The sequence below is a fragment of the Melanerpes formicivorus genome, unplaced genomic scaffold (genome assembly GCF_026170545.1).
Source record: "Melanerpes formicivorus ecotype bairdi unplaced genomic scaffold, bMelFor1.0.p_v2 SCAF_16, whole genome shotgun sequence".
NCBI classification, from domain to species: Eukaryota; Metazoa; Chordata; class Aves; order Piciformes; family Picidae; genus Melanerpes; species Melanerpes formicivorus.
In genome coordinates, this window is record NW_027142368.1 from 4,836,711 (window position 1) to 4,848,927 (window position 12,217).

The 12,217-nt window shown below is 41.5% G+C and overlaps 1 protein-coding gene across 1 annotated transcript; it reads left to right on the forward strand.

Moving 5' to 3' along the window:
• Positions 1 to 1,106: 1,106 nt before the first annotated feature.
• On the forward strand, positions 1,107 to 2,109 carry FSHB (follicle stimulating hormone subunit beta). The gene is made up of 2 exons (XM_068148585.1): positions 1,107 to 1,265; positions 1,873 to 2,109. The coding sequence occupies exons 1-2, from the start codon at positions 1,107 to 1,109 to the stop codon at positions 2,107 to 2,109; spliced, it is 396 nt and encodes a 131-aa protein (XP_068004686.1).
• Positions 2,110 to 12,217: the final 10,108 nt, after the last annotated feature.

A 12,217-nucleotide genomic window follows, 5' to 3' on the forward strand; every position in this document is an offset into this window, starting at 1 on the left:
AAAAACCTGAGTGGCATTTTGAAGACTAGAGTGGAGTTACTCATGGTTTAACAAAACACACAGTACTAGCTTTCTCGGACCACAGATCAATAAACAAGTACATATGCAGCTCACTGGGTGAGACCGAATTCAGAGAAAAGCAATTGAGTGATACTCATTAACACGTTCGTTAGCCAATACACATTGTAGCAATGTCTCCACAATAAATTAACAGAGAGCCAGCTTGCCACACACAACCCCCGACCCCTCACCTATTAGTTTGAGGACTAACATAAGACACAGTTAATACACCTGAAGTTTTCCAAAAATAGGCTTCTCAGGCTTCTTTCAAATTGTGAAATGCTCAGCTATTTGTGAATGCCACTGAATCAAACCCAGTGAAACATCTCAAAAGACATTGAGACAGTAACCTTCACCACCACTTCCTGAGTGTGTTTTGATTTTCTTTTTTTCCTCCTAACAAGGCTTGATCTCACTGTCTGGCTGAACATTAATCCGCTTTCACCAAGTACCAAACTAATGCTTGCTGCATTAATACACTGCAAATCCTCAAGGTATCAGTTACACACAATTTAGTATAAAAGGTGACCATAGGGCTTTCTTTTCACTACAGCTCTCACCAGGAAAGCAAGCAGAATACAGGTAAGTTTTCCTCAGATCCTGATCTGGAAATCTTTTTTTGCAACTGCAAATGCTGTATGTATTTAATTGCTTCTGAAAAACAGACTAATTTGTGCTCCTTCTCTCCCTTGCTTCTCTTCCTTTCTCCTTAAAGACAGGACACATTCTCTGTACAGAAGCTTAGATAAAAATATTTCATTGAAGGTGCTAGGGTACTCTGCTATTATTATTCTGCAAAGATTGCAGAGATGGCACTTGAGTTGCTTAGGAAAACTCAACTCTTTCAACAATAAACATATGGCTAGATCTATGTAATGGCTTTATCCTATGTTCTCACTGATGTTTCTGAAAGATTCCTATTACAGAAACACTTGAGAATCATGTGAAGACTGAGTTTCTCCTTGTTTCTATAAATATTTCCATTAAAAACAACCATACCTGTTTCTGCAGGATAGATAGATATATATTTTTGCTTTACACACAGGATGAAGACCATTAATTGCTACGTGCTGTTGCTTTGCTGGAAAGCAATTTGTTGCAATGGCTGTCAACTCACCAATATTACTATAGCAGTGGAAAGAGAAGAATGTGAATTCTGTATTACAGTGAACACCACATGGTGCTCAGGATACTGCTTCACAAGGGTAAGAATCTCAAGCTCAATTTCAGGCACCAGAACTAAATATTCCAAGCGATGTCTGAATAACCCATTTCCCAATTCCATTAACACAGCCTTACTAAAGAACAGGTTGAGTAACTGCTGAGATATTTGATATGAAAGTAGATACAGCCAGTCTGAAGCAGAAAGGGGAGGGTGAAAAAACACTAGTAAAATTCAGATCTTTAAGTGTCTGCACAAATTGTTTGTATCACGTAACAACTGCAGTTGAAAGTGTTATGGTCTGGATCTATGCCTTGTGCTCAATTTGTGGTTGCACACAGAAGAAATAAAGCAGCCATTACTATGTAGATTCCTCTACTCTTCCAAATAATTGAAAGAAACAATAAATTGACCTGCAGGATTGTTTGGTGACTGCCTGACACATATTTGCCATATCAGTCCTCCTGAAAGGAGGAATCTAAGAATCTCGATGAAATTAGATGAGTCTCATACACATCCTATGGATCTCAGTGGGATTTTCCTGCAGGTTCAATTAATTTTCATATGAGGTCCTTCATTTTATGTTTATAATTAGCATTTTTATTCCGTAACAAATTTGAAAACAGGTATTTCCTTCTTGTAATTTTCAGGATCCAGTGTATAAATATCCACCAGTATCAACTGTTCAGCAAACATGTACCTTCAAGGAGGTTGTGTACGAAACAGTGAAGATCCCTGGCTGTGGTAACCATCCCGAATCTTTTTATACCTACCCAGTAGCTACAGAGTGCCATTGTGACACCTGTGATACTGACACCACTGACTGCACTGTAAGAGGACTGGGGCCATCCTACTGTTCCTTCAGTCAGAATGGAAGTAACCAATGAAGGGTGCTTGGGATGGCAGTTCTGCTTTAAACAGTCACTTCTAAATAAAGGTTCTGGTGGGGCTTAAGTGGAAGATAATAGGCAAGGCTATTTAGAAAGTGACTAGATTGAAAGAAGGAATTTTAAGGACAAAATGGAGAGCTACTGACTAAACTTCCCTTCAGGCCTTCCCTACTTATCCTATCAGTTTCCTTAAAATCATTTGCATAGGTCTATAGAACACTGCTTCCAATTCCTTCTGCCCCTGCTACCATCTCTTTGCTTTACACTCTCATTCTTTATACTCCTGTATTTCCACTGCATGCTTCATTTACTTTATTCTATGCTATCTTATGCTCTCAAAAAGTTCCCAAGTTCCAAGTCTTTATTATCCTCTGTTTTCATCTCTCCTCAGAATGCACTTCTTCCAAAAAGCCTTGCAGCACTGCTTTTTCTACAACCAACATCTGTGCCTTCACCTTCTATTAATTGAACTGTAAACTTCTCTCAGCTGAGATCCTGGCTTTTTTGAGGGGAAAAATAGTTCATATAGTCATGCTCTGTATATAACAACATCATGTTCATTTAAGAGCCAAAATCTATGTTCAAATACTGAATGTCACCTGAACTCTGGTGCCTTCTCAGTAGTAAGGCTTGTTAGCTCAGGCTCAGTGGGACAATAGCACAAGTAACATGAACTCTAGTTCACACCAGGCTAACTTGGAAAAAGAAATCAGCTGTCTGTTTTCACCTGAGCAAATGTATCCTAAGTCAGTTAAACATTTCTGGACATGTTACCACATAGCAGAAACACTGGATTGCCCCTCATTATGCAACAGAATGTAATAATGAGGATTTTTGTAACACTATTTAACACTAATTATTTAGGGATGAGTCTAAAGGCATCCAATCCAAGCAGTGCAAACATGGTGTGATAAAAGGCCTTGAAAATACTTCACAGGAGTTCCTTCTGAGAAGGGAAGTTCATAGTGCTTTGCAGCAACCTAATTCTGCAATATAAAGTTGGGACAGTCTGGAAGCAAGCTGGAGAACTGGCTGAATCAGAATGGAAAGTGACCTCATGCTACTGGGAAAATCATCTGGAACCTGCAGAATGAAATCCTATCAGGAAAATGAAAAGATAACTGCTCTTCATCAGAAACAGTCATCTACAGAAACACAGAATGGAGAGCAATCGGTTCAGCAGCAGTTCAGCACCAAAGACCTGGAGGTTCTACAAGCAGTAGAGAAGTGGGAATGCAAGCAGCAGAGCCTGCAAGAGACAACCTACTCCTTATCACTCAGTTCAACACAAGTCTCAGCTGAGTTATTTCCAGCTTTGGACACAGAACTTCAAGGCATTCAAAAACTGGAGAAAATCCACAGAAGAGTAGAAAGAGTGGACCAAAGCCTAAATAACATCATAGAACAAGGAGGTTTAAATAAAAGTGGTTGTTTTATTTATAGAGGGTAACACCTGGTGGGGGAAAACTAGCAGAACCTTTTATATGCTTGAAGACTGTTACAAAGAGAAAAGGAACAGTCAGTTCTACATGTTCACAGCGAACAGAACAACAAATGAAAGATTCAGAGTAGTCACTGACAAATCCCCTGAAGCTGCACACTGAAATAAATTGCCAGGGGGGTGGGGACGGAAGGGAACAAGAGAAGAGAGTGGGATCTGTGGAGTAGTGACCACTACAGATCTTTTAAGAACACACTGAACCTGTTAGGAATGACAGATAAAGTTAATTTGTTATGAAGAAAGGGAATGAAGTAGAAGACCTCTTGAGATTGCCTGGAATATCTGCTTTTGAGACCCTTCCAGACATGTTTACTTAAAGGGAATTTGTCTGTTACTCTGGATCTTTCTTACAATAGGTATTTTAACTTATTTCATTTTTAGCTTCTTTTTTTTTTTTTTTACTGAAAGACATTATTTCTCTTAATTTTATTTATAAGATTAATCTGCATGGACATTTTCATGTCAGTCTTAAACATGAGCTGACTTCAGTTAAAAACGGAACATATTGCTCGTATCAGGAACGATTCCATTCTGGATGAGAGAATTTTGAATTAAAATTGCAAAACAGAGTAGCTTGCAGTAAAAAAAAAATAAATTCCAAAATATGAGAAAAGTTACAATTTCCAAATGGATCTGTAAACACCTGTATTGTCTGTTATGCACTTTGGAATAATAAAACCAACTTTGCTGCACTTCTGTTACGTATGTCTTACTAAGCCAAGTAAAACACTTGAGTCCGCCTTCCCAGCTTTAAATCACACTTCCTACCTCCCCCTCAACTTTATATAACTCACATGCCCACCTGAGTCATATTTCCATTAGGTGTCCACATCTCCATCACAAATTAGCTTGCATGTAAAAACAAAAATCATGCAGCTCTCATTTTGTCCTGCAGACAAATTATAGTTTCATAGTATCAATCAGGGTTGGAAGGGACCACAAGGATCATCTAGTTCCAACCCCCCTGCCATGGGCAGGGACACCCCACACTAGATCAGGCTGGCCAGAGCCTCATCCAGCCTGCTCTTAAACACCCCCAGGGACGGGACCTTGATCACCTCCCTGGACAACCCATTCCAGGGTCGCACCACTCTCATGGTGAAGAACCTCCTCTTCACATCCAGCCTGAATCTCCCCACCCCTCATTTCCATTTTGCTAAGGAATCTATTCAGAACCTTGAATCTAAGCCTGTAACTAATGCAGTCAAAAGAGTATTTGGGGTTCATGTCAGAATATGAGCAAAAAGTCCTAATCATGCACCACTACAAGCTTCCAGACTCCTACCTCATCTCTTTTGTCTTAGGTACCAATGCTGAGATGAATACCAAGTCCTAGAGACTCAAAGATGCAAAGAAAAAGGTACCCTTCCCATAAGTACTAACTTCTGCCAAAAAAAAGCAAAATCAAATTCAAGCCTTGGGGAATATCTCTTTTGAACACTTTCTCAAACCCTCTTCAGTACCTAGATAGAGTTCTGAGTCTCTTCCATCAAGCTAGCTTTTTGAAAATTGGGTATATCATGCACCAAAAGCTTCCTGGTATCCCAAAAATCAATGAGGAAAAACAAACAAATGATTTATTGAATTTATTTTCTATTTCTAATCAGAAGTAATCACACAAATGGCTGCAAAAACATAAGCCCCACTTGAGGTCTCGTTGTTAAGATCAGTGAGCTCTGAATGCATTCCTCTATTTAGATGAAACTAGCACTGATATTCCAGTCTGAAATCAAATCTGTTTCAAATGACAACAGTTACTTGGTGCTCTGCAGACTGATGGTGAATATCACAGTACAGTATCACAGTATAACTAAAGTTGGAAAGGACCTCGAGGATCATCGAGTCCAACCTATCAACACAGACCCCATGACTAGACCATGGCACCAAGTGCCACGTCCAGTCTCCTCTTGAACGCCTCCAGGGATGGTGACTCAACCACCTCCCCAGGCAGCCCGTTCCAATGACGAATGACTTGCACGGTGAAGAACTTCCTCCTCACGTCGAGTCTAAACCTCCCCTGGCACAGCTTGAGACTGTGTCCCCTTGTTCTGGTGCTACTTGCCTGGGAGAAGAGACCAACCCCTTCCCGGCCACAACCACCTTTCAGGTAGTTGTAGAGTGCAATGAGGTCACCCCTGAGCCTCCTCTTCTCCAGGCTAAACAATCCCAGCTCCCTCAGCCTCTCCTCATAGGGCTTGTGTTCAAGGCCTCTCCCCAGCCTTGTTGCCCTTCTCTGGACACGTTCAAGAGTCTCAATGTCCTTCTTAAATTGAGGGGACCAGAAGAGGACACAGGACTCAAGGTGTGGCCTAACCAATGCAGAGTACAGGGGCTCAATGACTTCCCTGCTCCTGCTGGCCACACTATTCTTGATGCAGGCCAGGATGCCATTGGCCCTCTTGGCCACCTGGGCACACTGCTGGCTCATATTCAGGTGGCTGTCGATCAGCACCCCCAGGTCCCTCTCTGTTTGGGAGCTCTCCAGCCACTCCGACCCCAGCCTGTAGCTCTGCATGGGATTGCTGTAGCCAAAGTGCAGCACTCGGCACTTGGACTTGTTGAATGCCATCCCATTGGACTCTGCCCATCTGTCCAGTCGGTCGAGGTTCCTCTGCAGAGCCTTTCTACCCTCTAACTGACTAACATCTGCTCCTAACTTGGTGTCATCTGCAAACTTACTGATGACTGACTCGACCCCCTCATCCAGATCATCAATGAATATGTTGAAGAGGACAGGGCCCAGCACTGATCCCTGGGGGATTCCACTACTGACTGGCCGCCAGCTGGCTGTGGCACCATTCACCACCACTCTCTGGGCCCGGCCCTCCGGCCAGTTCCTAACCCAGCACAGAATGTAGTGGTCCAAGGCACGAGCTGACAGCTTAGACAGCAGTTTGCTGTGGGGGACGGTGTCAAAGGCCTTGCTGAAGTCCAGGTAGACCACATCCACAGGCCTCCCCACATCCACCAGACGGGTCACCTGATCATAGAAGGGGATCAGGTTGGAGAGGCAGGACCTGCCCTTCCTAAATCCATGCTGGCTGGATATTCACTGTCATCGTATTTCACTGTCAGTAGTTTCACTGAGTGAAATTCAGCAATTCTTAAAGAAGGCTGGCCTGACTTAAAGAGATCCTCAGCTCCTTTTGTTAGCTTGCCTGACAGACTTTGAATTTATCTTCTCAAATTTCATTTCCCATTCCATGCCCAATACTAATTTAAACAAACTCGCTTTTACATTAACGTTTCTTCCAAAATTTTAGTGTGGGTACATGCACACCATAACAATCAGGGTAGTCTGAGGTCCAAATTTCCTTGGAATTATTATTTAAGAAAAATATTTAAGTCATTTCTATGCTCTTTGCCTAGCTCTGTCATGATGACTAAATGGGGCCTCTGTAGTATGACAGTATGACACACTAAATACTAAACTGGGGGGGGGGAAGCTTTTGGAAATGTTCCTAACAGATTGAGAATTTAACATGAGCCTAACCCTTTCCACTGAAATCAACAGGTAAAATGCTTTTCAACTTTAATAGAACTATCTTGGCAAGAGTGAACTTTTCAAAACCTCTGTACAAATTCTATTTTCAAAGGGAGATGCTGCAAAAAGACCTTAAAATACATCAGGCTTCTGCCACCAGCCTACAGAAACTAACATTACAGGGAGTAAAAATGAAAATGGACTACACTAAACTATTTATTTACTCCCAGTTTATAAAATGGCTTTGGTTGGAAGGCACCTCAGAGATCATCTACTCCAAACTCCACCACAGGCAGGGACATCTCTCAACTAGATTTGGCTGCTCAAGGCTTCATCCAACCCAGCCTTGAACAGTCCCAGGCAGAAGGCATCCACAACCTTCCTAGGCCACCTATTCCACAGTCCCACCACCTTTGTACTGAAGAACTTCCCAAGATCTGGTCTAAACCTAGTCTCACTCACCTTAGAACCATTCCCCACTGTACTATTGCTAGACACCTTCATAGAAAGTCCCTCTCCAACCTTCCGGTAGGATCCCTTCAGGTACTGGAAGGCAGCTCCAAGATCCCTCCTCAAGTCTTTTCTAGGCTGAACAACTCCAGTCTCCTCAACCTATCCTCATAGCAGAGCTCTTCCAAGCCTTGGATCATCTTTGTGGCACCCCTCTGGACTCGCTCCAACAGCTCTGTGTACTTCTTATGATGGGGACACAAGAACTGGATGCAGTATTCAAGGTGGGGTTCTCAGAAGAGCAAAGGGGCAGAATCCCCTCTCCCAACCTGCTGGCCACACTCCTCCTGATGCAGCCCAACCCACAGCTGCCTTCACGCTCTGCCAGCTCACCATTAGCCTCTCATCAACCAATTCACCCAAGTCTCTTTCTTCAGAGCTACTCTCAACAGTTAAATAACATTTCCTCCTTTTTTTTTTTTTTTTATTCATCATTCTGAAAGCAGTAAACCTGGAAAGCTATCATTTATAACCTGCTGGTGAAGGCATGCAGAATAGAGGCAATACACAGTGTTGGACTGTCCCTTAAAGACCTTTGAGAGGGATACACAATGCAGGATTCATTAAGCTGTAATTGCATCTTCCCAATATCCAGATGTATCAATAAAATGCATGAAGATTATTCATCTCTGCCACCATATCTGTGGGTGAATTAATACTTTCCATCATTTACTATGCAGACAGTTTGACCCTGATCTTATGAGTGTCTGTGCCAGTTGTACTTGAAGCTCTCCAGACATCAAGATGGGAACATGAAGTGCAGCAGCGGTATTCATAGTCCTACTAATTGAAATGATCATTTAATCTCTAAGGCCTTTAGAGGTAGCAGGCACACCCTGATTTTACAGACAAGCACAGCTTCCTCACTCTGAAACCATTAACAAAGCATCAACATATTAGCATCACCACACTGTTGTCAATGCTCAGCTATTAGACCCTGCCTAGATTCTGTAATCATTCTTCCCAGTTTAATCCAGGTTTACACTCGCTCTTATAATTTTGCCACTTAACTGGGCTCCCAATTTTTTTTTTTAACCATAAGCAAGAAACAAAAATGCCCTCTCCTTGTATTAACCCAATTAATGAATAACAATTTATTAGTAATCCAGAAATCCTCACAGAAATCTAGCCTGGGATAGAGGCATAACAAGTAATAAGTGGAATATAGGAATGTCAGGACTCTGGCGTGTACATGGGCTGTCTGAATGGGACAGGGGAAGACAGTTGAGGGTGGCATTAATATGCTATACTTCTCCACCCTCCCACCTCAGAAAGTGCATTTTGCTTTGTCAGCATCCAAAATGTAGCTGCACACTTAATTTTCATTGAAAAAAAATACTACAAGCATCTTAGCTTCTTATCCTTTTTTTTTTGTAGTTTCAGCTAATCTGTAAAATTCATTTGAAAGTGGCAGCCTTGAGGTTAGTAGCTCTCCTCCACTAGGGCCATGGGATCTCTAACATTTTTCTGTGTATCTCATGTTTCTCTTCAATTTATGTTATTAACATTAGCTATCAAAGCCTTGGTCTTTCAGTGTGACTTATACCAGTAGACATGACAGCAGCTCACAAGGCTGCAGTCTCTGGGAAACACAGAAAACAAGACAGGAGCAGGGTTAGAGAAAGGACATACTTTTGAGAAATCAAATGTCAGTGTTTCAGTATGTGTAGGTGGGGAAGAGGAAGAATTAACTATCTGTGCTTCACAGTCATTAATTGTTAGTTTTCCTTCATGCAGCAACTCTGAGTGGCAGAAGGTAAAGTCTTCTCACTCATGTCCTCTTAATTTACTGAATAAATGATGTGTGAGGGGGGTGGTTTCAGATGTATTACTTGTATAGTATGACTTATTCTGCATGAGAAAGGAAGGCAGACTTGGAGTCTAGTACCTTTGGACTACATTTGATTATATTTATATACATTGACCAATGCTAGAGACAGACATTCAGCCAGAATGAGTCTAAACCCTAAAATACATCCTCCTTAAGATACCAACACCCAAGACATATGGTAAGCTATCATTATCCAATGGCTTGTAGACAAAACTTGAACAGCTTAAGGAATACCACTTTCCTTTTGCTTCACATGTTTACTTTAAAAGAATCATATAGAAATTAGCTTTCATTATCACTTCCTTTTTTTATACACTGCTGACAAATCTTGATGCTCTTGTGAATGTTGTGGGAATTCCCAGATGGAATAATAGGTTAAAAATGAAAAATATTAAGACATTGGCATGAAAATTTTTGGTTCAGACAGAGTCAAAATTTATGTTACAGTGAGACAGAGAGTGACAGATCAGGTCTATGCCCTGGTAATGCTTGTCTTTTCAAACAGGCATTTAGAATAATCAACAGCTAGGTAACACATAGTAGGATACACACTACCCCTAGCTCAATGATCTAGAAATAATGAAGGCAACTTTACAATTAATTCTGTCCCACTCTTCCAAATAGCACTAAAGACAACTCTGCCAAGCAGTTGATCTGATCCAATCAGTTAAATTTCCTTTCTATATGATTTCTCCTTTAAGAATAAATATCTAAATCTTAATGAGAACTCTAAATCTCAATAGTTAATGCTTTAGATGAGAGACTGATATACCCTGTCAGTGTGAATGGATCCAAACTTCACTGCACTGGCTTTGTTTATACAAATGAGCCTTAAAACAAGTAGATCATGATCTACACGTATCTGGATGTGTTCATATACTTAGGATTATTATGTCTGGAACTTGAAGCCACTTTAACACTGTGATGCTTAGTTCAGGGACAACGTAAAAGCATAGCCAAATCAATCCCTGTCTACTTACACAGTGTTCATTATTACAGACTCACAGAATGTTAGGGGTTGGAAGGGACCTTGAAAGATCATCTAGTCCAGCCCTCCTGCCAGAGTAGCATATACAATACATTATTAAGCATTTCTCTAAACAAAAGTGTAGAAAGTACCTTGTCAAATTCCAATACCCAGCTAATGAATTCATTAGAGAGAGTGAAGGTGCAGTAGTTTGACAAAGACTCAGATCCCCACAACACCTCTAAGAACAAGCCTAGTAGTTAATGGAATGGTCTCATGAGCACCACTCTATTTCTTTTCTTCTATTTAACACTGAAATATTTTTGAGTATTTAAGTACATTAGGATAGCTAGTGGGATTACAGGGTTTTCTTGATACCACATCTGGAGGTTATCTGTTTAGTTTCGTTTGTACTCTAAAGACCAATACTGCTTTAATAACCAAAAATGAAACAGCATGTGAAGACTGGGAATGCACAAGGTTACATCAGAATAACTAAGCCTTAGGAGTTAAACAGTCAAGGGTTTGTCATGCCCTTATATAATTCCATCTACATCCTTTCAGTAGATGTCTGATCCATTAACTATTCACCCACATTTTGAAGTCTGGAAGAGTGTCAGATCTCAAATTAGAAAATTTCCTTTTAATGTCACTCTTGTGTTAATTTCTGTCATATTATTTCAGGTTATTAGCCACATCTCAAACTGGTAACTCAGTATGCCATATGAAAGAAATGAGCAATTCTGCTTTTGTCATACACAGCCCTCCATGGATTTCAAAAGGGGAAAAGTGATGTGCCCAAAGATATGATGTTAAGTAAGGGAGATTTCAGGACCTCACAACTTCTCACTCCAGCTAAACTAAACAAAACCACAGTTAGAAGAGAATAGAACAGACCAGGTTGGAAGAGACCTTCAAGATCATCATGTCCAACCCATCATCCAACACCATCTAATTAACTAAACCATGCAACCAAGCACCCCATCAAGTCTCCTAAATACCTCCAGTGATGGTGACTCCACCACCTCCCTGGGCAGTCCATTCCAGTGGGCAATCACTCTCTCTATGAAGAATTTCTTCCTAACATCCAGCCTAAACCTTTCCTGGCACAGCTTGAGACTGTGTCCTCTCGTTCTGTGTGCTGGTTACCTGGGTGAAGAGACCAGCCCCTATCTAACTAGAGCCTCCCTTCAGGTAGTTGTAAACAGCAATAAGGTCTCCCCTGAGCCTCCTCTTCTCCAGGCTAAGCAACCCCAGCTCCCTCAGCCTCTCCTCATAGGACTTGTGCTCCAAACCCCTCACCAATTTGTTGCCCTTCTCTGGGTCTGTTCCAGCAAGTCAATATCTTTCCTAAACTGAGGGGCCCAGAACTGGACACAGGACTCAAGGTGCGGCCTAACCAGTGCAGTGTACAGGGGCAGAATGACCTCCCTGCTCCTGCTGGCCACACTGTTCCTGATATTGGCCAGGATGCCATTGGCCCTCTTGGCCACCTGGGCACACTGCAGGTTCCTGTTCAGCCTACCATCAACCAGTACCCCCAGGTCCATGTTACTTTCCACCTTACTCGTGTTTGCAGATGAAATATTTCAGCATGAATATATCCAATTATTCAGTAGTTTTTCTCTAACACTAGCAGGATGCATTCTCACTTTCAGTAACCGGTAATGCCACACACAAGTTTGAAAGTCAAATCTTCAACAGCTGAGAAATGGCAGTGACATTAGGTACCACACACCATCATCAGTCATCTTCTTCTTAAGACGCTAAGTGGGTGGGTTTGATACTGCCTTTGACTGAAATGCTCAACAA

Excerpts from the sequence above, each read along its gene's own strand:
- FSHB (XM_068148585.1), top strand. The coding sequence starts at position 1,107 with ATGAAGACCATTAATTGCTACGTGCTGTTGCTTTGCTGGAAAGCAATT. Across the intron at positions 1,266-1,872 it reads CAGGATACTGCTTCACAAGG|GATCCAGTGTATAAATATCC; the intron begins GTAAGAATCTCA and ends TGTAATTTTCAG.